Source organism: Nannobrachium achirus (assembly GCF_963921795.1).
Source record: "Nannobrachium achirus genome assembly, chromosome: 12".
Classification (NCBI taxonomy): Eukaryota; Metazoa; Chordata; class Actinopteri; order Myctophiformes; family Myctophidae; genus Nannobrachium; species Nannobrachium achirus.
In genome coordinates, this window is record NC_137832.1 from 38874197 (window position 1) to 38901603 (window position 27407).

The window sequence follows — 27407 nt, forward strand, 5'->3', positions numbered from 1 at the left end:
TCACCATAAAATTCTGATGTCCTACAAGTATAGTACTACAAGCATCTGTGGGTGGGTGCGTGCGTGTGTGTGTGTGTGTGTGTGTGTGTGTGTGTGCGTATGTGTGAGATACAATCTAGTGTTGATGATGCGAGTAGGGGTTAGCTCATCCCTCGTCATGCATTATTCTCATGGTCAACTTTGCCAGAAGTGATGTTTCTGGGAGGTGAGTCATGTTAAATATCAAGGGAGAAGATTATGCAATATCATGGAAAAAAATAAATTGAATCATGTGGCTGCCGGGATCCACTTGTCTGGTCAGATGGGTGGGTTGTGTGCATTGTATTTGTGTTTATCTGTGTTCTGGCATGGATCAATGGAACCGACGCGACGTCAAGTTCCTATTTATCAGTATCGCAACGAAAGCAACAAAGTTGTTTGGCAAAAATACTATGACATGAACAATTCAATCCATTTAGGCCTAGAATTATTGAATGCTTTAACCAGTGAAAATAGCAGATATACAAGCTCACAGCGCGGCACTCGTTGTCGCGCTGCAAGCTTGTAGATCTGCTATTTTTGAAAATGTGTGCAAATCTTTGAATATGTATTTTCAAAGCGAACGATTGTAACTAAAATTTTGCTTCTGTGTGGTCCCTGGAACTAAATATTTTGAGATGGGGGTCCGTGGCCAAATACATATCGTTTTGGGGGTCCTTCACATGAAAAGGTTTGAGAACCACTGACATAGTAGTCTCTCAAGAACAGACTAACTGAGCTCCAGTTAAGTGAAAAGGACCTTTTCTTTGACGATGGCTGCCCAGATTGCTGACATAGAAACATAGTTTTTTCAAAAGACCTTAGAAGGATTCAAAAGACACTTATAGAATCGGGTCAAAATTCAAATTTTCACGATTTTTCAATAGTTAAAGCATAAAATAATGATACACAATATTGTGTACCTGTTCTTTAATATTAATGTTATAGTATCATTACAATCTTAGTGTCTTGCCAATTAGTTAGGACACTTGTAATACCCTCAGTCTGAGAATGATGTACAGTATGACGTATCATCACATATGACTCAAATTCCGTCAAGGTTTCAGCCCGATCAGAGCGCCATTGACTTTTATTATAAAATTAAGTTAATGAATTCCAAAAGGATAATTAGTGGAGTGACTTCTGTGGCCTGGAGACAGTGTGTGCAAGAAATCCAGCGGTTTGCCAGATTACTGTAGCTCCGGACACAAAGACAGACAGACATCTAAACAGACAGACAGATGGACAGATGGCTAGCAACCTGCATAACAATGCTGTGGAAAAAAGCTTCCAGTGGGAAAGGCAGGAGAGAGAGAGAAAGGGGGGGGGGGGGGGGGGGGGATAAGCGGTCTCAGGTCGAATTCGAACCATCTGCGGGAAGGACCATAGCCTTAAATTTGGTTTCATTTGATCTCAAAGCTAAATGAACACTGAGGATTTTACAGTGTGTGTTTGTGTGTTGATTGGTCCAGTGGTGCAGGGATTGATCAGGGACCAAACATGTCTCTGTATACTTTACACCTTCTCTTGTGTACATCTATCTATCACTGTGAGTCATTTACAGCTAGGCTGGAGCACATGAGTCCACATCCAGAGACCACAAACACAGGCTCAACATGTGCACACATGCATGCACACACACACACACACACACACACACACACACACACACACACACTCACACGCGTGCACACACGCATACTTGTACCGTACACATGCGTCATACAATTCAGTGCTAGTTGTGTACTTTTGAGTCAGAGCCAAGGAGGCCACCACATGTCATGCCCAACACACGTCACAAACAGATGCCCAAATCCGCGGGCACGCGTGTCGCGCGAGCACACACACACACACACACACACACACACACACACACACACACACACACACACACACACACACACACACACACACACCTATCAATAGCATAGCCATGAAGTGTGATTCACACTATTTCGTCTAAATTGGAAAGTGTCACACCAACATTAACTGTGATTTGCGTGTGATTTGTTTTAGGATGAGTGACCACAAATAACCTATCCCTGCTGTATATAGACTAGCCAAGTCCTGCCGTCACTCATTCATCCCCTGGGTGGCAGAAGTTTTTCTCTAAGGAGAATAACATTGGGTCTTTTTAAATCGTCTGATATAAGCATTGTGGTAAAAAAAAAAGTTTCTGCGATATTGTCCGGGAGATGGTTCTGCATCGCTTAATAGTCAGTCACTCATATTTGATACAGTCTGTTTCTTGGGAAAATGTAACTAATTCAGCGGCAGTAACATTAGCGTTTTCTCGCCGTTGATTCTTCATATCCATATGAGTCATTGGTTTATTTTTGTAACACAGTTCTTATTTTACGCGATATTAAACAAGTCTAAGGGAATTCTGAATGGGGGGAAAAAACACGACCCAGGTAGGATGCATAAATTACGTCAGACTTTGGTGCTCTATATGTTTATGTACATACATACAGTATGTGCTCACTGCTGCGTTGCAAATGTTAATTGCCCGCCCTTTTATTGTGGTGACCTCCTCTCTCCACAGAGATGAGGAGGCAGCCACTGAGCATTTATTGACCATACGGTGTGTCCTATATTAGAATTGGCTTAAGAGAAGTCCGGCCACCATGTCATCACGCTCATTATGTCATTATGACTCAGCTATAGAACCATATAAGGAGTTCCCAATGCCGCTACGCTCAAATATGGAGTGTGTTGTCTAACCTGGTGGATGAAGGGGAATTTGATAAAACTGTCAAAACTAAAATGAATCATGCACGCGTCTAACTAAAAGGTGAGGCTCTACATTGTCAAAAACTGTTTGGCGTTTTCCCTTGGTTCTATTGTTGACTGTGAAGCCTGGCTCCAAACAGTAACGCAGTATGATACATGGGAAAATATCATGGAATGCATAAATAGGTTGCATGCAGTATATTGTCTGGTCATTCTGAAACAGTTCCAAGTTGTTTTTTAGAGTCTTGCTTAACTTTTTTTCTGTAGCCTGACAGTGTAGTCTGGGGTTAAATTCCCAAGCCTGACGGACCCTTGCTGTATCACTTCCTGATTCTTTCCCCTTTCCTGTCAATCTCCACTATACTATCAAATAAAAGCTGTTGAATATTTATCAATGGTCCTGCTAGCAACAGAATAGTAACAATATGTGCTGAGGTTTGAGATTCCTATTTACCTGATTACCATTACAATGTAATCTACATGTACCGTTGTTCCCTATTGAGCTTGGCCCATGGGGCAAGCTGCCCAGATCACACGTCACACGTGTCTTCGTATTTTTTCACTCTCAAAAAGCACCTGCAATGTAGTGCATTTGAAACCACATTGCAGTGCATATCATGGGGTGATCACTGCGTGAGAGAGGGCGAGATCATTTAGCGACCTACAACCGGGTCGCGACGTGGTCGGTAGTTTTCAGCGACCGGGTCGCAAAATCGAGCGACCGGGTCGCTAAATGGAGCGACCGGGTCGCTAAATCACCGACCGCGGCACTAAAGCGAGCGACCGGGTCGCTAAATGGAGCGACCGGGTCGCTAAATCACCGACCGCGGCACTAAAGCGAGCGACCGGGTCGCTAAATCGACCGACTGGGACGCTAATTCCATCGACCGGGACGCTAATTCCACCGACTGGGACGCTAATCCAGCGACCGGGTAGGTAAATCCACCGACCGGTGGTCGCTTCCACCGACCTACTAACCCTAACTCTAACCCTAACCCTAAACCTAACCTCAGTAACCTTACCTCAGTTAGGCTAACCTGCCACGCAACCTCCCGACCGTTACCTCAGTTAGGCTAACCTGCCACGCAACCTCCCGACCGGGTCGCTAAATCACCGACCGCGTCGCTAAATCACCGACCGCGTCGCTAAAGCGAGCGACCGGGTCGCTAAATCGACCGACTGGGGCGCAAAATCTTCCGACCGGGTCGCTAAATCTACCGACCTAAAACTGCAGGCAGGTCGGTAGATTTAGCGACCGGGTCTGTCGATTTAGCGGCGCGGTCGGTGATTTAGCGACCCGGTCGCTCGATTTAGCGACCCGGTCGCTGAAAACTACCAACCACGTCGCGACCCGGTTGTAGGTCGCTAAATGATCTCGCTCCTACTGCACTGCGTGCCTCGTGTAAATTGTTTGATTTTTATTTTTGTTTATTTTCTGTTTATTTCGTTGCTGAGTGAGGTCAGCAGACAAAGTGACGTGAGTGAGATGAAAAAAAAACTGGGTGAAATCTGCCAATCTCAACAGGAAACAACGGTTAAGTGTTCATACTTTAAAGAATGGGGCTTATGTTTAATGTGGGAGGACACCAAATTTAGATAAACACAATGACAATGTGTGAAGTCCTTAGAGACACTGACTCTGACAGCGCCATTGTGTGTGTGTGTGTGTGTGTGCGTGCGTGCGTGCGTGCCTGCGTGCCTGCGTGCGGTGCTTGAGTGAGACGGCAGGCTGGCCAGGCCTGTAGCTGTTGCCATGACAACCAGAGATAGCTGTGGTGGTGAGTGCTGGCAAGACACTGCACACTGACAATACTTATAGGTTAAAAAATACATCTTTTCTCCTTTCACAAATTTCAGAGATCAGCAGTGTATGCATGCATTTGTCTATTTATCCCCTGTCTGTCTGTCTGTCAGTCAGTCCATACTATGTCTGTATGTCTTGCAGCCTCTCTCTCTCTCTCTCTCTCTCTCAGTCCGTCCCCCCATTGTGACATCATCACAGCGTGTGACATCACCACGGCACAGAGCTGATCAGCATGCACAGCGGCACGGCAGGCCCTCTCACCAGAGACGGCCAAGCATGCTCACTGCAAGAAAGCTCCCTGCCTGCATGACGATGCTGCTGCTATCACTAACAACACACATCCACACACCATAACACAACACAAACGCAATCTATGTGCTCACACACGGCTGAGTATTAGAAAAGGCACAATACGGTACGCTACATCAAGTCACGATCATAAACAGTAACATGAAAAGTGATAACTGCTTTTGTTGTAGATAGATATTGTAGTACCATGGCCTGCGTGCTCATATTATCCACCAAGGGGTAAATAAACATCTGGTGAGCACATGGATACAAGCAGGAAAATCAACCTAGTTGAATAGGCTACTGAGTGCTACATGTTAAAGAAAATAAAATGTAGCTGAATGACAATATAAAACACAATGTTAAATCTACAGTTCAGCCAGGCCAGGGGCCTTGGTGTCTCTGCATTGCCAACCATATCACTGCAAGGTTGCCAGTTCAGTTTGTTCAGTGTGTGTGTGTGTGTGTGTGTGTGTGTGTGTGTGTGTGTGTGTGCGTGCGTGCGTGCGTGCGTGCGTGCGTGCGTGCGTGCGTGCGTGCGAGTGTGTGTTGTTTTATTAAAAAACAAAAACAAACATGTATTCCAGCTGTACAACTGATCACTTTTCATCATTAGTCTAGGTCTCAAATACAGCCAGGCAAACGCTTTAGCAGGGAACTTAATGGCCCGAGATAAAGTGCCCTGGTAACTCCTGGTAACATACTGTAATGCAAACCACACAGCAATGCATCACAGTTGCAGTTGTAAAAAATAATAATGTGGTGGACATGAAAATCTTTCAAGGAATTCAATTAAACTTCCCAGGAATATTACAAAACTAGATATCAAAGCTCATGTAAGATACAAACATTTGTGTCATTATGTCAGTGTTGGTGATACTGTAGTAAACTGTGCAGGGCTTTATTACCTTATTGGAGGCCATCTCGCTGACCGAGTGTCTGGTCTGCAGTGTCTCCAGCTGGTCCAGGCACCAGTCCAGCTCCTCCAGGGTCTCCGTGGCCAGTTTGGTGTAGGCCTCCTCTGGGGGGACGAGACAGGAGGGTAGGGGGTCAGTAAGGGCCCGCTTCAGAGGGCTAGTGGATGGTCCAGGCCCGGGGTCCCCCACCCCACATACGGCTAAGCTGGGATACCCCGAATGGACGCATGGGTGACTCTTCATACTGGATAGGAGGCGCCAGTTCTGGGGCCTGTGAGGAGGGCCTTGGCACTCACACAGGCAGGCCGTGTCGAGCCTCACAAATCCGGAAGCCCTGTCACCCCCAGTCCCTGTCTCGATCAGGCCCAGATACAATCCTAGTAGAGGCAGTGGTGGTTCAAAGGTGACAAACAGCCTCCTTAAATCAGCTCTGAAAGTCCCATAAATGTTATAGGCTGTTGGAATGTAACCTCTGTGAAAACCCCAGCAAGTGAGAGAGAACAGTTTAGCATCAGCGGACGGGAAAAAAAGATCACCTAAACGCGCTCATTGTCTCAGCAAACACGTCACACATGCACACCTTTCTTAGCCATCTAGGTGTCTAAAGTTTTAAGTCCATGGTCCACGAGAGGCAAGTAATTCCAGTCATGTAGCAGGATGAAGAGCAGTCTGCTTAGCAGGCCCACGTCTGCCATTGGAGGAATGGAGGGAAGAGGGAGAGAGGAGAGGTAAAGAGAGGGATGGGGGAAAAGAGGATCCAGTTGAGAGAGGCACAGAGCCGGGGTTCATCTCAATGCTGTCCGGGAAAGGAACAAAGAGCAGATCGGCCGTAGCATCCCGACGTAGTGGCCAGATACGTGCTCATCTTGCATACACGTGAAAAAAAGACATACACGCACGCACGCAGACACATAAACACACACACATCCATGTCAGACAGAAGAGCTAACCGTAACACATCATCACTTAATATCTCCTTAACCCTTGCTGCCGTTGAAAAGATCCATGCTATCCCAGAGAACAGACAGGTAGAATCCGGGGTTGCAGTGTGTGTGTGTGTGTGTGTGTGTGTGTGTGTGTGTGTGTGTGTGTGTGTGTGTGTGTGTGTGTGTGTGTGTTAGAGAGTGTTTCCTATAGATGCTGTGTGTACAGGGGGCTGGGCTGCTGTTGCTTCGGCGTCCCTGGTAGCCAAACGTGCTGCTCTCCCCGAGCTGTACCTAAAGCCTGAGAGGACTGCACTGTGGATGAGGAAGCGACGGTGGCAAAAGATGGACTGGACTTCACCGGAGCGAGAGAAGGGAGCGGAGCTGGAGCCAGTGCAGGGAGCCCCCTTTTTTATCAGCCCCAGCCAACCTGCATAATGTTGTTATATATGTACTGTACATCCAGCATACAAATACACAGAGATAGAGAGATAAATTAACAGGGGAAATGTGGGGAAAATAGGTAGCTGGACAGCAATATGACTGGGTGCCAATGATTCAAAACAAAACGTATTATAGCCGTCTTTTCTTTTAATTATTTTTATTTTGTTGATGAGGTTTGTTCTCAACCCCTCATTCCATTTTACACGAAAGACATGGCTCCGCTCAAAGTCAAGCTACATTAATAGAAAATGTCACCTTGTCACAAGCCAATTAATATTGATGTCTTGCCTAATTTGGGACAGCAAGGGCTTTTAATGCCATGTGATCAGGGAGGGGGATCACTTTGGCTGCAACTCAATTACGCAGGCAGAGGAAAAACCATGGCAAATTAAAATGCAAGCGGAGGCTAAAATGCCCCTCCAGATTTCACACACAGCATGCATAGTATTTGCTGTGTAGCTTCCAGGCTCTTCCTGTGCGTGTGGAAAACAGGCAGCCCTATACAACAACTACGTCATGGCTTCATGTGGGTTTTGTTTTTACAAAACTAAGCCGGCCATACAGTAGGCGGTTGCTGCTGGGACACATTCTTAACCGCGCTCAACCTGACGTCACTATTTTGGGCATGTCATTATAGGCAGAGGGTTTGCGCTATTCATTAGGGCAGGGCAGGGGTCTTCAACGTTTTCAGTCCAGGGACCCCTTAGTTGAGAGAGAGATGGAGCAGGGACCCCCCACAACCCATTGATACCATATAGTTTCATCGTTTGACGGCACAATCGTCAGTGTATTTTGGATTCATTTCAATTTGTGTTTTCCAATATTTAACCACTTGAACCGTCAATACTTAATAAACTTGACCTTTCACTCTGTACTTAGTCTGCTCTTTTTCCCCTCAAACCTCTTTGCCGAAAATAGCCGATCTACAAGCTCACAACGCCTCGCACCGTTGTGAGCTTGTAGATCTGCTAGAACATGGCTAGCTCTGTGTAAGTAAAGCAGACCTTATAGCACACTGTGATGTAAACGATGCAGCAGCAAATTAATAATTCATTACAGATAATTGTGTGTTAGTTTTAGGTGTGCCAATGTGCAAGCATTTACAATACTGTAGAGTCTACAGTTTTCTGCATGGGTTTTCTGCATGGGCACACTTTTCAAGTCCCAAGAATCCATGGGCACACGAACATAATACGGGGGTGTAAATATCGTCACTGTCGGGAAGAAACCTTGTATCTCCCAGTTTCAAATTTGTACGTTTCTTCGCAAAGTAAAGCCCTGCTTCATCATACAATGCTGCCACGTTGTGTGCTTGTAGATCGGCTGTTTTCACTAGTTTAAATCATTTTTAAAATGATAAATACAATACTGGCTTTCAAGCAGTTTCAAGGGGCACTTGGGGCACTTGACCCTTCTCAGGGGCACACCAAAGGTCCCCAGGCACAGCAGTGGTTGAGAAACACTGCTGTAGACTACTGTCTATAAGCTTGCACATTGACACACCCATCAGCTTATACTGTAAGTGGTTTCCGGTGCACAATAGGAGAAACGTTCCTCACCCCTTTGGGTTTAAAAAAAAAGGCCTAGATATCTTTAAAGGAGATGAAATGTACTGTAATTGCAGGACTAGATGTTGTCCATGTAATGTATGTCATATAATGTATTGCACTGCATCAGGGAAACCACTTCAAAACTTCGACAACATAATTTCCTATGGTTAGCCATCTCTGAATCCTCTCCTTCCCTCTTTCCGCTCCCCCCCCCAACCCCCCCTTCCCACCGTCCTTCTGAACATCCTTCCTCCTCCCTTTTATGTCTGCCCCCCTTTTCTTTCTCTCAACCAGCCTTTCTTTCTCTTTCTCTCTCTCTCTCTCTCTCTCTCTCTCTCTCTCTCTCTCTCTCTCTCTCTCTCTCTCTCTCTCTCTCTCTCTCTCTCCATCCCTGTGCTGTTCTCTCTCTAGGTCTCTCTCTCCTGGTGTGGTGTCAGTGGCTGGGGTGCAACTCTCTCTCTGACAGCAACTGCACTGACGTCAATGACATTCTTCTCATGCTTAGTGCGACATCAGACACCGGGCGCTCACAGAGGCCACTCTGCTGCACAGACGCAAGGCTGCAGCCAAACCACGGACTGGAACGGCTCAGTACTGGACTGGCATAATATGGAAGGAAGGGAGGGAAGGAAGGTAGGTAGAGAAAGATGGGTGACTAAAGTGCTCCGAGGAGCACTTTTCTTTTTTGTTTCATTGCATTTAACTAGGAGATAGTTTAATTTATATACATTTATTTGTGAATTAATTGTATTCATTTACTTTAATTAAAACATTTAACTTTTCCCAAATATGGAGATGACTGTCATCATACCGGTAGATGTCTGACATCATAGACCACAGACTGACACAGTATGTCCATAATACAGTATGGGCATTCCAAGATATGGGCTTAATATTGATGACATCAGGGATCTCCATATATGGGCATAAAAGGGACAAGGCGGACTGACAGATACAGAGATATTTGCAAGTTTGACTCACGTCACGGCAACCACACTTGCAATTTCCAATTGCATCGTTCTAGTTGATATATGTTTTTCAGCAGCATGAGAAACAATACTGTACAGTAGGGCATTCACCAAATATTCAAATATTCAAATATCAAAGTAAAAAAATACTGTATATATATATCTTCATGGATTATAAAGCTTGGCTAGATAGGAAGTCATAAGAACCCTGACAAGCACTTGGAATTGTAGGTATTACATTTAATGTGACTCGGTTCTGCAGATAAATATTGTGAAAATAGCAGATCTACATGCTCACAACGCCTCGCAACGCGAGGCGTTGTGAGCATGTAGATCTGCTATTTTCACAATGTTCGCCTCTTGCTTACTTAATATTTCACAGTTTGGCCAGTCCTGTGGAATATTCGACTATTCGAATACTTTGAGGTCGAATAATTCGAATAATAAAAATCGCTATTTGTGAATGCCCTACTGTACAGTCTATCATTACCTACTCTTTAGCCAGCGGTCCTCTTGAAAACACCAATGTCCTCATGCACTATAAAATCACACATTCATTTATCTACCTCTAACTCTGAGAGCATAAAATTGTAACCAAGTGGACCCATTTGGTTAAATTTGTACACAATCAAAACTGTGTAAGGATTGTAGTATGTGTATGACCCTGAGACCCGGCCTCTGAACGTCTGATGCGGCAAACTCAGCCAGCGAGCATGTCTGTCTCATTACCGATCAGGTCAAAGGGCACTAGCATCTTTCTATTTTTAGATCACTTTCTATTTTTAGAGCACTCCTAAAATAACTGGTCAATACATCAATGACAGATGACAGACAACTGAACTGACTGTGGAGAGGGAGAGAGAGCAAGAGAGAGACGTGGAGGTGAGTTTAAAGGGATATTCCACTTTCAACAGGGAGCAGTGGTAGGGCTTCTCTCCACATACAAACCCATTGTAACTTCAAACTTCATTTTAACCATGATAGATTCATTAAAAACACACATTATTTTTTCTGGAGACTCATTTTACCTTCCTAATACGTGAGCAGGCCGTTTTTTTCGATAACTTTTTTCATTTATTTTTAATAATTATTTGGAAAAATGAAATACAAAAAAATAATTATTAAAAATAAATGAAAAATGTTATCGAAAAAACACGGCCTGCTCACATATTAGGAGGGTAGTATGAGTCACCAGAAAAAATAATGTGTGTTTTTAATGAATCTATCATGGTTAAAATGAAGTTTGAAGTTACAATGGGTGTGTGTGGGGAGAGGCCCAGGGCCTGGAGGGCCTGGTAACATTTACATCAAATATCTAAATATTCAATCAAGCTAATTAAAAACTGTTCAGGGTGTTCATAAAAGCCTGATTAGATGATAAAATTACCAAAAGTTTTTTTGAAAGTGAAATACCCCTTTAAGCCGGGGGAGCAGGCAGAGCGAGAGACTGATTTAGAGCTGCTATTAATTAAGCTGCCTTTATTGTCTCTCCCAGCAGGACAGCACAGCGTAAACCTCAGCGAGGCTCTGCATTATGAGTGTTCAGTACACTCAGTCATCCCTGTGGCTGTGACTCATGACTCACGACTGCTGCCAGGTGATGGCTGGGGCCACAATGGCTGTGTGTGCACCAGTGATGATTTAGAGCAGTGATGGCTGAGTGGTTAGTGTCCACACCTAGGACTCCGGAGACCCCAGAGGTCGCAGGTACGATTCCCTGCTCCAGCTATCACTGCTCCTCCCCTTGCGCTCATTGTGGGCTGCACTGGGTTCAGCTGGGTTAAGCTGAAAAAAAGCAGCTGGGTTGGGCTGCGATACCCGAATTTCCCCCGCGGGAAGAGTAGGTAACTATCATTATCATTATCATACCATACGTTCTGAATTGTGTAATGCATGGGGTCTTCAACGTTTTCAGGCCGAGGACCCCTTAGTTGAGGGAGATGAAGCAGGGACCCCTACAAACTTTTCATGAAATCCATCATTTCATCGTTCGATAGCACGATCGTCAGTGTATTTTGGATTCATGTCAATTTGTGTTTTCTGATATTAAATTGACCAATTGAACTGTCAATACGTAATAAACTTGACCTTTCACTCTGTACTTAGTTTGCTCTTTTTTCCCCTCTACACCAAACCTCTTTGGCGAAAATATATATATATATTTTTGGCAAAAGTTCTCAGAAAGAAGTCACAGAAAGATTTGGAGGACCCCTGTAGTAACTCTGTAACCCTGTAGTAACCCCCTAGGGGTCCCGGACCCCCTGTTGAAGACCCCTGGTGTAATGCTTTGAACTCCCGCTAAAATCTGGTGTCTCGCAGCTGGGCGGTCAGCACAGCTGTTGAATGCAAGTGAACGTGCATCCGGAAGTACCGCAAGACACGACAACAATGGCGGTGTACTGGTAATATTACTGTTCGGATGGGATACTAACAGCATTTGCAGCAGACGTGAGAGAGATACCGACTCTCTTTCTTGCCAACTGCCATCAGACTGTACAATGATGACTTATAAGAACTTTCTCCCTCATGTACAGTAATGTCGATCAGGGCCTTGTGTGTTTGTGTCCTTGGTGTCTGTTGTGTTACTGTTGTCGAGTCGTTGTTTATGTATTGTTCACACTATGCTGCTGAAACGCCTCAATTTCCCCTCGGGGATTAATAAAGTATATCTCATCTCATCTCATCAAAAACATCGAGCGAGTTAAATAAGTGGATTAACAATTTAACCACTCACGAGTACTTTCTGAAGCCCTGGTCGGGTAGGGCAGATAGACGCAAAATGAAATATATTTTATCTTTTGAAAAAAGAACACCTGGACCATCTTTTGGGGGACCAAAAGTACTTTTAGAGGTAATTTGGGGGACCAAAAGTACTTTTAGAGGTAAGATTTCCTTCTGGGCCGAAACTCTCCTTTAACAGGATAGCAATAGCTTTGTGGAATGTCTGAAACACTTGTGAGCTGTCACTCGTACAGCATGTACACAACTGGTTGTGAGATATCAGCTTGGTTTTTTTGGCAGGGAAGCTTGAACGCAAGAAACTGACACGCTGACTGATTGACTGGCGTGCCAACTCACTTTGACTGACCGACACATAGAGGCTCGTGTCCAGAGATACGGACTGTCAAACCTCACGATAAGGTCGACGATTGTCCAACATGCAAAGCTCAGTCATTTAACAAGCCTTTCAGCCTTTTTCAAGTCAAGTTACCCACGGTCATGAAACACAGCACAACCACAATAGGACAGGACACACACCCACAATTATTGCCATTTGTCTTCTGATTTAATGTTGCTGTTTTAATAGGGATATTGGCAGTTTGGTATGCTGCTGTTCTCTCCTGAATGGTATATCATTATGTGCACAACTAGGGTTGCTGTAGGGAACCACATCTCTGCAAAATATTTCAGCTGCATTTGTATTCTGATTGTGTTTCATGTCATGTTCATGTGCTTTGTCAAAACCATGACATCAGGGTCTCATTATTACATTTTGTCAGACAAATAAGTAAAGGTTGCATAATAATAATAATAATCATCGTCGCAATAAATTATATCATAAAAAAATCTCTGTTTCGACAAACACACACGCACACGTACGCAGTCACACACACATCATAATAATTGTAGATGAAGCTGCCTACATACCTGTAAAGGTGGTCTTGGTGATGGGTGGTGGATTACACATGGGCGATCTCCTGACATGGGGAAAAACAGACACAATGATGCATCCTCTGTCCATAACTATTCAACTAGTTATTCACAACCTCTCCATAGCACACAACAAGTAGTGCGTGTGCAGCATTGTCCATCAACCTTCCCTCATCACAGACATTCTGATTTCAAGTTTAGGGAAGCACAATGGCAGGGACCACATTTACAGAGCTGACTGCTGTTGTTGTAGTACCCACTAAGAACAGCAGAGGGCAGACAGAGCCAGTCAAGTGCAAATCAACACAGCTACAGCATGTCAATTAGGAAAGTAGGCTATATGTGGAATAAGAAATGAGGCCATTGATGTAGCATAGCAACATCATTTATAATTAAAATATGTTGTAATACAGTAATTTCAGAACAGTTAAAATGATTGTGACATTTCTGCTTTGTATTCCTGTAAAAAGAAAATCATGTAATGAAACAACTCTGACAACTTACTTATTGGATCCTCTTTCTGGTAGATTGGTTAATGCGCCAAAGTTGTTCCTCACAGTTCTCAAACTGGCAAGGACCTGATGGGGGAACAAGACAGAGATTAACATGAAGTCATTTGTGTTTCCATAAAACATAAACAAAATAAATACAGTGCAATACAGCATACACAGCATCATCAATGTCAAGATTTACACAAAACCCTTACCTGTGCAAAAGGCGTTACAATCATATCGTCACCATGTCTACGAGAGAGAGAGGCAGACAGACAGACAGACAGACAGAGAGTTAGAAGTTAGCTCTAGACAAACTAGATCTAGGCCTATATTGCCATTTTACCACAAAAAGACTCATCATGTCAGATTAGGATCAGTTTCTTAGATAGACAGCGACGTGTCTGCTCTACAGCCAGCTGAGCCCCAATTGCACTGACTGACAGCCACATTCACAATCTATATAACATATGTTTCAATAAAACAGACTAGGCTCAAACATTTAATTTATACTAATGCTTAGTTGACCGGGGTCGCTTGGTACTTTGTCTGCTCTTTCTTGCCCTACACCACTGTGCTGAAAATAGTGGATCTAAAACTTGAGAGCTTGTATGGCAAATATTCCCCTGCAGAAATAAGAAGCTGTCCAGTTAAAGTGGTTCATTGCTTTGTTACTGGACAGTTCTCATATACACAGAATAGGCCTACCCTTCAGTAAAACCTATTGAATTCCTCTAAAGCTGCCTCTAACTCGCATTTTTAGCTAATTTTACTCTGCGCCCCCACCCTCCTTTCCTCAACCAGCCAATCACATTCCAGCCATCCATTTTCGTCCTCTGACGTAGTTTGAGATAATACGTTTCAGAGAAATGTTCCTTTAGATCCCTATGGGACACGTTCCTTTGAAATCTTTTTGCCAGCGAGTTATTCCCTTTCAGGCAATCATGTTCACTAGCTATGTGTCCTACCCTGACTCTTTGCGTTCCAAGCATTTGATTTACTCTAGTAGACATTTAATATTTTCTCATGAATTTATTTTGTAGTCATTAAATTGTAAGGGTTATCAAGCCCACGCTGGGAATTATTTAGAATAACCCTTTCATGCTTATCGTTGAGTTTTGGGCTTTAGGACAGTGTTTCCCAACAATGGGTCATGACCCAAAATGGATCACTGACCCATTTTTGTTGGTCGTGACTTAGAGTAAATAGTAAACCCGTTTTCTATTTTTTTTATGTAAAATGTTATAAACACATACATATTAAAACATATAATCTAAAATACTGAAAATAGCTCACAACGAATCACAAATGCTTGAATTCATAAATCAGTTATTTTCACACTTTCTTTTTTAAATAGCGCCACATTTCTCTTTTGGGTCTCGAGCTGAAAAACCATGGCCTAACTGGAAATGGGACAAGTGGTAACACATTAAAATCATTATTCATTAGTGCTTTTGTGAGATGGTAAGTGCATAACGGACGAGGTCACGGCAAGGTCATTTGTCTAACCCAGTAAATCAGTAGACAGGAAGTGTAAGATTACTCCAGGATTTTATTCCTCCTTTTCCTTGTTTGTCTTTCCTTCAGACTGGGGAGATGCTCTGTTTTCACTCAATAATGTTACTTCCTGCAGGTAACTGGATAGCTATCATAGTATGGGAAATATGGAATGTGTTATCGATGGGATGCGGACGTCCTTCCCTGATAAATACACCACTCTTTGTCTTCATCATTACTGGACTTCTTTTACGTGATTGTGACACTAAAGCTGTAAATGATGTGACAAAAATAGGCTTTGCGTTGTGAGTTTGTAAATTGGTTATTTTCGGCACGGGACAACCTTCATATGACAAAGTATGAATCAAGCTTTAGCCCAGTGGTTCTCAACCTGTGGCTTGGGACCCCCATGGTTGTCCCCAAATACTTTTGGGGGGTCCCCAGATGATTAACTTAATGTGCAACATTGTTTTCTCACTCAAAAGTGAACAAACCAACATAAAGTTTAAGTGTAATTCCTCAACTCTTAGTGCCCCTCAGGGTGAGGGGTCCCCAGTTAAAATATGATTATGTTGGGGGTCACGGCCTGAAAAGGTTGAGAACCACTGCTTTAGCCTTTAAAAACCCAACACATTCATGAAACTCAGAAAGGCCTGACTACATGCGCTGCACAAACACCTTGCACAATCTTTATGAGTTTTATGGACAAAAGTGACTACTGTATGTAGCAATGACAGAACCCTGACTCAAGACAAAAAAGGACATGTGGTTGTCGTGGGCACGTTGTTATGGACCTTGTTTATGCTGAGGGACACAACTAAAATTAGAGTCCCCTCACACTGTGACACCTCACAATCAGTTGTCAGTCATGCAGTCAGCCAGTTATGACCACAGAGGCTAGAGAGATTTAGTGGTGTAAAATAACTGAGTAGATTTACTTAACTACTGTACTTAAGTACAATTTTAAAGATTTGTTTTTTTGGGCTTTTATGCCTTTATTGATAGGACTGCAGACTGACAGGAAATGGGTGGAGTGACACGCGGCAAAGGTCGTCCGGATCGGGAATCGAACCGGCAACGCCACCAGGCTCCCATGCCTATGTGGCAATGCCTAAGTGGTATGCGTCTGGACCAGTAGGCCAACTTTTTGAGGTATTTGTACTTTACTTGAGTATTTCCAATTAATACTTTTACTTCTACTCACTACAACTCAGATCCAAATATTGGACTTTTACTCCACTACATTTATTTGACAATTTTAGTTACTAGTTACTTTGTAGATTTTAAATATTATTACAAAACACAAATTACCCTCTTCAGCCCTGAATAGAATTTTACAAAAGTAACGCATTTGAGTACTTTTTTTTTTTTTTTTAATCATGGCTAAATGTTCTTGCTGTAGGAGATCATGTGCATCCCGCTATCATCCACTCACTTAGAATAATGATAGAAATAGGCCTTGAACGGTCCTGCCATAAAGAATTGTGTACTGTACTACTGACATCAATATTAATTGGCTTCTGTAGATGCTGCTCAGGCCGGTATCAGTACCAAGAACGAGGAAGAGAGATGGGAGAGAAATTAAATACGAGACAAAACTCATAGAAATACTGAAAACGGACACCGATACCGAGCCGAGGAGAGAAGAAATGAAACCAGTAGAATAGAAGACAAACTAAAGTTCAGCTTGAAAATGACAACAAGCCAGCAACGGGCAGAAGGTCAACCTCTGTGCTAGTTTTCTGTGCTAGATCCACCGGCTTTATGAAAGTCTGACCTGCCAAAACCGATTTTTCCGATACCGATTTCTTTAGCTAAGAACTAGAAAATAGGGTTGCTCCAATACCCTTTTTTTTAGGCCAATAGGCCTACAACACATACTTCAATTTGAGTACCAATAAGCTAGAAGAACACTAATGCCAAATCAATCACAATAGTACAATATCCAAAATCACAGACAATATCCAGTCTAATATGACCATCTGTACTAGGCAGGAGGAAAGCAGGTGACGCATGCTTTTTTCCCCCCTTCTTTTTGGAGACGACATTGACACAGGATTATGGAATATATCCTTACATTGCAAAGGTAATCAGCATTCAGCACCATCTGTATCTGTAGGCTGCCACTAAGTAGACTTGCTAATGTTTACTTTAGTCACATGACCAGAGCATCATGCTGTGCAGTGCAATAGACACAATTGGCATAAAACCGGTATTTATGTCAGTGACCTGCCGGTCACCGATTCGGCCGGTTTGATATCATACCTGCCGATTTTTGATATTGGCCGATTCCGATTTCCATCCCTAATGCTCACAGTCACAACGACTCGCATTGCAAGGCGTTGTGAGCATGTTGATCTGCTATTTTCACAATAGAACCATGTTATACAAAATTAATTCCTCAACTCTTAGTGCTCGTCAAGATGGGGGGGGGGGTCCCCAGTTCAAATATGATTATTTGGGGGGTTGCGGCCTGAAAAGTTTGAGAACCACTGAGCTACAATAAGTAGTTGAACATCTTGCTTACTAAAAGGGATACTAAATGGTTGCAAAGCAAATGGCTGGAGGTCACAACCCATTAAGACCTGAGGCCGATTGTACAAATGCTTTCAAAATCCTAACAGTTTTTAGAAAAACCTAGGTTTATATATATTAGTGGTACTCAAAGTTTTTAAAATCAGGGACTCACAGAATTATATGTATTTGGCTGCGGACCCCCAACCCCAAATATTTTGTTCCGGGGACCCCCAGAAGCAAATATTTGAGTTAAAAATATATGCTTTAACAAATATATATTCAAAGATTTGCACACACATCTTCATGATAAAAAAAGAAAATAGCAGATCTACAAGCTCAAAGCACACACAGCACAGCACTCGGTGCTGCGCTATGAGTTTGTATATTTGCTATTTTTGAATAGGCAAAAAGTAAAAAATCATGGTTTAAGTGGTTCAAATGTAAAGTGACACAGATGCCTTCCGCGTCTTAAAGGGTTTTAAAGCGCACGGTGTCATCCACTCACATGTCACTGGCTATGGAGGAATTTCGGGACATGGACTTGGGCGAGAGGTCATAGTCGCTGTCAGAACGATACAGGAAGGACTCTCTCCGTTGGCTGTGGACAAAGTTGGCCTGGAGGATGAGGCCGGATCCCGGGCTGGCCATGGGGTCCAGCGGGCTGCGGCCTGACGACGTGCCATTGTCCACATCAAAACTGTATTCAGAGAGAGACGGTAGACAACAGAGGGAGAAAGAGAGAGAAAACAGCATGAGGATTCATACTGTAGTAAACAGTGTTGTAGAAATATTCAGTGTTACTCAGAAATAAGACCAGAATATGATGAGGCAGGCTTTAACCCATTTAGGCCATAGTCTGATTTGAAAAAAAAGCCTTAAAGACCTAAGTCCGATTTGAAAATGAACCACTGTTTTTCTGGAAAACGTATTAATCAGCCTCTGTAGCAGATAGAAACAAAATTCCAAAACGATTTGATAGCTTTGGCTTTCACAGAAAAAAAAAATCAGAAAGATTTAAATATTTTTTTCAAAAATGACTGAACATCTACACAAAAATGTGTTCCCGGCCTGAGGGCGTAATACACATGTGTACCAGTCCATAATGGAACCATAGAACCACAACAGACAGCATCTAGATAGAATCTCTGTGCATTCTATCTCACAACCCAATGTTATACATTTCTTAGTTACGAGAGAGGACAGAGAGGGAGAAGTACTAGCGATGCGGTAAGAGCTTCTGAGAGGTCAGTGTTGCTAGACACAGATGCTTGACCTGTCGCACAGCTGGACAGGACACAGTCCAACAGAACACAGACACCCATGGGTGGGGTCAGCAGCTGCTATGAAAGAAGGATCGTGTTTTCACTGAGGTTCCCTAAACACTTATCTCCCTCAAAAATGTTTATGTTTACAACCCCTGGCTATCACAGGTCCGAGGTCAACAGATGCAAGCTCTGCTTATCTCGAAACATCACCCCTGCCCTAAGCCTGTTTCCAGACACACCTTAGACGTAGGCTGTAGTATAAACACAGCTTTAGAGAAACACTAGAAGTGGGAATGAATAAATACAGAATATTGCATGCTCTCATAATCCCCACAAAACAGGAACATTAACAATTCACAGTGGACTCACAAGATAGTCTATACGTTTCTAACTAGACCAGGGATATCCAAACTGTTTTCAAAGGGGGCCACATTAGAACATATTAAAACACCCAAGGGCCGGCTATAACTCCTGACAAAATGTACTTTTGGTCAGACCATAACAAAGTCACATACATATATGCATTGCAAATACAATATTTAATTGAACTATCATCAATATCAGTGGTCTTTTGTCAGGTGTGTGCTATGAACAAACACAAATAACCTGATCGATCCTGACAAATTATACTATAAAATATTTTTGTTTGACGGTGCTGGCGGGCCGTTTATAGAACAATTTTGAAATGAAGCGGGCCATATAAAATGTGTCATTGGGCCGCATTTGGCCCCCGGGCCGCACTTTGGACACCTTTGAACTAGACTATAGAATGAGCCCAATCTCAAAGCTTTCAGTGCTGAAAAAGAGTTAAAAGAAAACTGCATTGAAGGAAAAATTCATATCAATACTGATGGTTTTCAAGGCATTACCTGCATGTTTTTAGAGAGCATTCTTATAGCTATTACCTTGCATTTAGAAGGCCCCAGATGTATCAGATGTCAGATTGTCTGGCAACGCAAGACTAAGTTAACAATAGTAATAATAATACTGAAATGTTTATAGAATAAATAATTCAATCATGCAATGTGATGACCCCAGATGGGGTTTGCATGGCAACGTGCTTGTAGATCAGCTAATTTTGCTACTATTGTGTGACACTAGTATGACAAAGTAGGGCATTAATTTACGGAAAAACTAAGAAACGTTGAAATATGGAGATAAGATGTTTCTGCCCGACAGCAACGATATGCAGCACAAGTGTGGCTTGCAAAAGAGAAGGGAGGGGTCTGGTTCCACAATCGTGATATCACATGATACACTGACTGATCAGCTGGTTTGGCTTTATCAGATAAAGCCAAACCAGCTGATCAGTCAGTGTACTGCAGCACTGCGGCGCTCATTTTTGCTATTTCTATGAATATTATTGGTAGAAATAAAAAACGATGAGACCTGCTGCAATTCAAAATTCCGAGGCTTCTGTTTCCAGTGTGCACCTGCTTGTCCGTGTATGCTACAATGAGGGCACAACGAATTGCACACAGGCTATGGCATTGTAACATCATGTTTATCCTATAGCGATGATGATGACAAATGTAGTGAGTCACGTACTTGTACTACCATGTGTTATCCATGTTGAAACAATCAACAAACCGTAGCGACCAACAATACTTGCATCGTTCTGTCCATCACATTCCACCCCGATGGACAGAACGGACAGGGCACCGGGTTTGTCCTGATCACACAAAAACACACACCACACACACACACACACACACACACACACACACACACACACACACACACACACACACACACACACACACACACACACACACACACACACACACACACACACACACACACACACACACACACACACACACACTTGCAACCATTTATTATGGATGGGGTCTCTTTCCCTCTAACACACACACACACACACACACACACACACACACACACACACACACACACACACACACACACACACACACACACACACACACACACACACACACACACACACACACACACACACACACACACACACACACACACACACACACACACACACACGTTGAAGCACTGGGCCACTGGGAATGCCCTCTCTGTCTCTCTGTCAACAAACAGCCCTGACTCGTTATGGCCTTGTGATGTCACCGTGAGCTCCTTAGTGGCACCCAGGTGATCCCCCCCAGGTGTTGACTAACACCCTACGCTGGGGATGTCTGCCTCATCCCATAATCCCGTGTGGCATGGTGGTGGGCAGGGGTGTCACGGGGGGGGGGGGGGGAGTGGGACTGAGTTAATAGGGTCCAAGTTACTAGGAGGGGCCTTAATTATTTTATACTTTAGCTATTGAAAAATAGCAGATATACAAGCTCACTGCAAGCTTGTAGATCTGCTATATTTGAAAAGTCGTGAAAATGTGTCCAAATCTTTGAATATATGTATTTTTTAAGCGAACTAACTCTAATTTTGCTTCTGGAACTAAATATTTTGAGATGGGGGTCCGTGGCTAAATAAATATAATTTTGGTGGGCCTTCACACAAAAAAGTTTGAGCACCACATAGTTTTTTATATTCAAACACATTTTCAAGATGTTTCAAAAACAAGGTCACAGCGGGCACTCGGTGCAGCGCTGTGAGCTTGTATATCTGCTATTTTTCAATAGTTAAAGCACAAAATAATGCGTAATAATGTGCTCCCAGTTCCCCCTATGCATAACATTCATGCGGGGCCCGCAGTGAATCCTTGTACCCAGGGCCCAGAATGAAGGGGGCTGGGTGGTGGTGGTAGGGGGTCAGAGGAGAGAGGATTGTGTGCTGATCACTGAATTGGGTGGGCTGGGGGGGGGGGGGGGGGGGGGTCTCCTCCGTGTGACGTGCGGTGAACTGGGGATGATGTCTCCTTCGTCATCGTCATCCTTCTCAACCTTCTCACCAAGGGAACAGCCCCAGGGAATAATCCTATCACATCTTTGATTGAGCTGGTACGAGACACCTTAGTATAATCGGTGTGTGTGACTGCGTGTGTGTGTGTGTGTGTGTGTGTGTGTGTGTGTGTGTGTGTGTGTGTGTGTGTGTGTGTGCAACCCAAGGCTGGAAAGAACATGGGTGGGGGTAACTGTGTACTCCATGAACTTAACTGAACTCCAGCATGGCAGGATAATTGGAGTGGGGGAGCTGCATGTTAGTCTTTGCTGTACAGTTAAGGCAGCTGCACACTACGACTTTTAAAGTAGTCGGGGAGTCGTCAGATCGTTATGCGTTTACACATTATACAAGTCTCTTTCCTGAAATCGGCTGTAATAATATCGTTGTGGTTTTCACACGACACGATTGATCGCCGACAAGAGATCACACACTGCAAAATTTCACCAAGATGCGATCCAGACCAGATACAATAAATGTTGTTTTTTATTTCAATCTACATTCCATTGCATTATAGATTATATTATCATATCACCAACATCTGTCAGTTCACCAAAGTGTGCAAGGTTCCTGTGACGTGCGTGAGAGCGAGACAGGACGCTAATGATTTTCATTAAATAATTCTGGTTTATCCACAACTTTCCAACATCCCATCGTGCATTGCGCAGAATGTGCAGGCAGCTTCCGGCGCCGCAGCCGAGACTGATCTACAAGCTCACAACGGTTGCATCTGCAACACGACGTGAGCTTGTATGTCTGCTGTTAACTAGAAGTGCCCCGCAAATAATGCTACTGTAAATTCTCGCGGAAACAGATGGATAGACTATATTTAACAGCAATATTAATATAGCTATCAATATTTATTACACCTGAATTTATCCACGTAATAAAGGTCTATAACATATTTGCCTACATATCCATCTATCGATACATCGAGACATTCTGTGGGAATGCGTCAGGTGAGGACCCAGAATTCATGACACTTTCGGTCTGTGAGGTGAGCACTCATTGGCTGTAACACGGATCTTATGGGGGTGCAGTCGCAACCGCGTTCATACTGTATGTTTTGACTGATTGAAGACTTTATTAGCAGTTTGCGTAGGAAAAGTACAAGACAGTACAGTTCAGATACAAGGTCTACTTATGGGATTTAAACCAAAGAAACCACTATGGCTTGTTTACATTGGCGTTTTGTACTCAATTCATAGAGGACGTATGATGTCCAGTCGGCGACAAAGCCAAATATCAAATGCGCAAAACCTCTCCGAGTGGGGGTTTTGTTGGTGAGTCCCAAAAAATTTCCCCGGCAACATAATCGGAGCAGATATCTTGCAGTGTGTAGTAGCCCTTATTCACTGCAATGTGTATTACCGTACTCAAACACATGCACACTCAAACATTGTGCAAAAATAGCAGATCTACTAGCTCACAAGTTCAAATGTGAGCTTGAAGATCGGTTGCCTTGAACCTAATTTTGCTGAGTGTGTTTACTGATTGCAGTCTTGTTTGTCTTTTCTGAGATCCTAACCGGAAGAAGTGATTATGCTGGCTTTTCTTCCCGAGGGCCATATCTCTCTCACACACACACACACACACACACACACACACACACACACACACACACACACACACACACACACACACACACACACACACACACACACACACACACACACACACACACACACACACACACACACACACACACACACACAGTTGCAACCATTTATTATGGATGGGGTCTCTTTCCCTCTAACACACACACACACACACACACACACACACACACACACACACACACACACACACACACACACACACACACACACACACACACACACACACACACACACACACACACACACACACACACACACACACACACACACACACACACATCTTGTGAAACTATACACCAGTCAGTCTTCAGCTGGGTTTCAACAGGACAAGTTTGCCACATTCACAGCTGCTATCTATCTGTGTTGGGGAAAACACACCCCAGCATGATCATTATAACTATAATGATAATTGTGTCGGTATCCATATACTACTGCTGTTGTCATCATAATTGTGGTGTGGACTCATCCACTTAAGTTAGAATAAAAACAAACAAACAATGTACAAACAATGTACTAATGTAAGCCGTCGGGACCCGTTGATGAAGAACTGAACCTGCTCTGTCTTTTGCAGTCTTTTTATTTATTTTTTTTTTTTTTAGACGTAGAATTGAGGGGGTTGTAGAATGGACCTTTAGTTTGCTACTGCTGAAAAACCAAGCCTAAATAAGCCAGAGACATTTTCCCGTACATTTTCTCGCACATTTGAACTAAATACCATATCAATATCAACTCTCAATTCCTATACCAATCAATCAGCTCCAAAGAAAAGCTAGCACTAAATGCTTTTGTTTGTTTACTAATGGGGCTGAAAGTGTGTTGCCACATTTGACAGATTTTGTGAGTGAAACAAGCAAACTGGTCTATGAAAACAAGCCCAAAAGAAGCGACCATTTTTACCACTTTAGCCCTATTAGATCAGTTTGTTATTTATTTTAATAATCTTAACTCGCAACTATGAATCTTTACAAGTGACTTTACAGGAAGACCTAAAGTTGCTTATAATGAGCAGACCTGGCAACACATTGGCAGACAGAGATCAATGCAAAAACAAATAGTCAAGGACCCACATGGCCAAAAGCTCAAAGAAAAGAGGGGTACCTGTGATTTTCTGCCGTACTTTTTATTTCAGTTTTATCTATTAGGTTGGTCATTAAGGTCCACAGAATGAGAGGCCTGCTCTGCCGGAAACATCGCGAAAAAAAGTTATGGCCATTTGTATATTCACTGTCCCATTGACTCCACTAGAAATATTAAAAAAAGAAAAAAAGTCTGCTTTAATTAGCATGTGAGGGGTCAAATTAGGGATTCTTCGTGATTCTGAATCCATTGCAAGCATTTGTTTTGCATGAAAAACATTCCTTGGGCAAGATATCAATCCCCCAAAACAGTCAAAAGTGATGAGTCATCACTTTTTTTCCACTTTTCACAGTTTTGGGCTGCCGAAAAGTAACCCAAGCAATGTTTTTTATGCAAAACAAATGCTTGCAATGGATTCAGAATTATGAAGAACCCCTAATTTGACCCCTCACATGCTAATTAAAGCAGATGTTTTTTATTTTTTAAATATTTCTAGTGGAGTCAATGGGACAGTGAATATACAAATGGCCATAACTTTTTTTCGCAATGTTTCCGGCAGAGCAGGCCTCTCATTCTGTGGACCTTAATGACCAAACTAATAGATAAAACAGAAATAAAAAGTACGGCAGAAAATCACAGGTCCCCTCCCATTTTGAGGACTGGGTCCCCGACTAAAATGTCTTTCTGCCGACTAGAGTTTGTGCTTAGTTTGTGCCACTAAATGCCACAGACTGCCAGTCTGCCAGGAGTTGGAAAGAGTTTCTTGTAGTCTATTTGGTGTGGAGTCACCTTAAGAAGTATGTACAGCATTCTATAGTAGGTACATACTGTAAGTGGTATGATGAACATTAGACGAAAACCCCCATATGACCAAACCAATAGTATCACTCAATAAAAGCAAGGAGAAAGTCTAGTCCGTGATTTACAATGTATTTAAAAATGTACAAATTTACTGTACAGAGCCGAGTTTGCTATAAGCATTGTTAAAATTGAATAGGCTGGAATTTAACTGGAATATTTCACTTATAAGCACAGTTACAGGGAAACATTACTCAAAATTGCATGGGAGAGATCTCATATAGTATAGTATAGTATAGTATAGTATAGTATACAAAAGGTAACAGAAGTAACATAAATCTTCCAGAAACCAAAGTGATTTCTTTTCACTTTGGAACCATGGACACCCTTGTATTTGGCTGGGTGTTCACAGTCTAAAACATGTACACAGGATATACCAGACATATTTTCCACAACAAATAAGTGGTCAAATGCTGGGCTATCGCTCCATGATCTTCCAGAGTGGCAGGGCTGAATGGGTCTGACCTTTGTTAAGGAATGGGATAGCTTGGCCCTTTGCCTAATGACTGAGTGGAGGGAAAACATATCGTCCTATCTCGTACTACTTCTGTTGTCCTTCATTCAACAGTAACACACATGCATAAACTCACACACACTGGCAGCCACGGGCATGCACTAGGAATGGGACGATATGAAAATGTCACATCACGATTATTGTGACAAAAGAAATCGCGATTTTACGATATTATCGCGATAATCAAAATCCATTATCCTGAAGGGCCGAACATTTGCCAAAAAATAGCAGATCTACAAGCTCACAACACAGCCGATAGCCGAAGCTCACAACGCGTCGCAACATTTGATAGAGTGAAAAAAAGTATGGATATTATAAGTACCTTAATTATAGAGGGTTTAAGTGGTACAGGATATGCAGTTCGGCAAATAAAAGGTGAATTGTTCCCAGTGCACGATAAATTAGATCTCCACGATACAATTATTGTGAATGTTTTTTATCACAATAAACAATAATAGCGGTATATAACGCTTATCGTCCCATCCGCGTGCGTGCGCGCGCGCACGCACGCACACACACACACACACACACACACACACACACACACACACACACACACACACACACACACACACACACACACACACACACACACACACACACACACACACACACACACACACACACACACGTCTGTATACCTCATATATATATATATATATATATATATATATATATATATATATATATATATATATATATATATATATATATTACATACTGTATTCCCCTTCCCCCACACCAATCATCACCCTCTGTCTCAGAGATTAAGAAATACTGTTTAATGTACTGACTGTATTTACTTACATGTTTTTGTTCCTGCCTCGACTGCACAATAAAGTTGTAAAGAGGTTGTACCAATTAAAGGTTTCTTTCCAAACGATCCCACGTTTCTCTTCATATCCCATCAAGTAACAGATAAACCATTTTCTTCACATGTTCATGTCACATGGGCTGGGGAGGAAATAACACAAGCACTCTCGCGCACATACCGTACCTACAGTACCACTCGTAACTCCTTAGTTCTAGTAGTATAGCTACTCTGGTCTCCATCTGTTCTGTGCTATAAGTGTATGCGGTACTCTACATGTGTGTCATCATGTGTGAGTGAGAGATACGTACAAATGAGCAATAAAACATAACACCTGCCATATGTTAAGCAGCTGACTCATAACCACACCTTCTGTGACGTCACACACCATTTTAGCTCATCCACTGACATGTAACTCTAGACTCACACACACGTACACACACGTACACACACGTACACATAACCACACATAGAGCAGATATCCATGACCACACCAACACACTAGGGATGGGACGATATGAAAATGTCATATCACGATTATTGTGACAAAAGAAATCGCGATTTACGATATTATCACGATAATCAAAA

At 42.8% G+C, this 27407-nt stretch overlaps 1 protein-coding gene across 1 annotated transcript in view; it reads right to left on the bottom strand.

The window, feature by feature from the left end:
• pde4d (phosphodiesterase 4D, cAMP-specific) overlaps positions 1-27407 on the bottom strand; it is a gene marked incomplete at both ends in the record, with an annotated part of 157565 nt that overhangs the window by 15557 nt on the left and 114601 nt on the right. The window contains 5 exons of the mRNA XM_080738628.1: positions 5752-5864; positions 13294-13343; positions 13801-13874; positions 14003-14039; positions 18307-18498. Of these exons, the coding sequence (XP_080594754.1) occupies positions 5752-5864; positions 13294-13343; positions 13801-13874; positions 14003-14039; positions 18307-18498 (466 nt within the window). The remainder of the gene's footprint in view (positions 1-5751; positions 5865-13293; positions 13344-13800; positions 13875-14002; positions 14040-18306; positions 18499-27407) is intronic.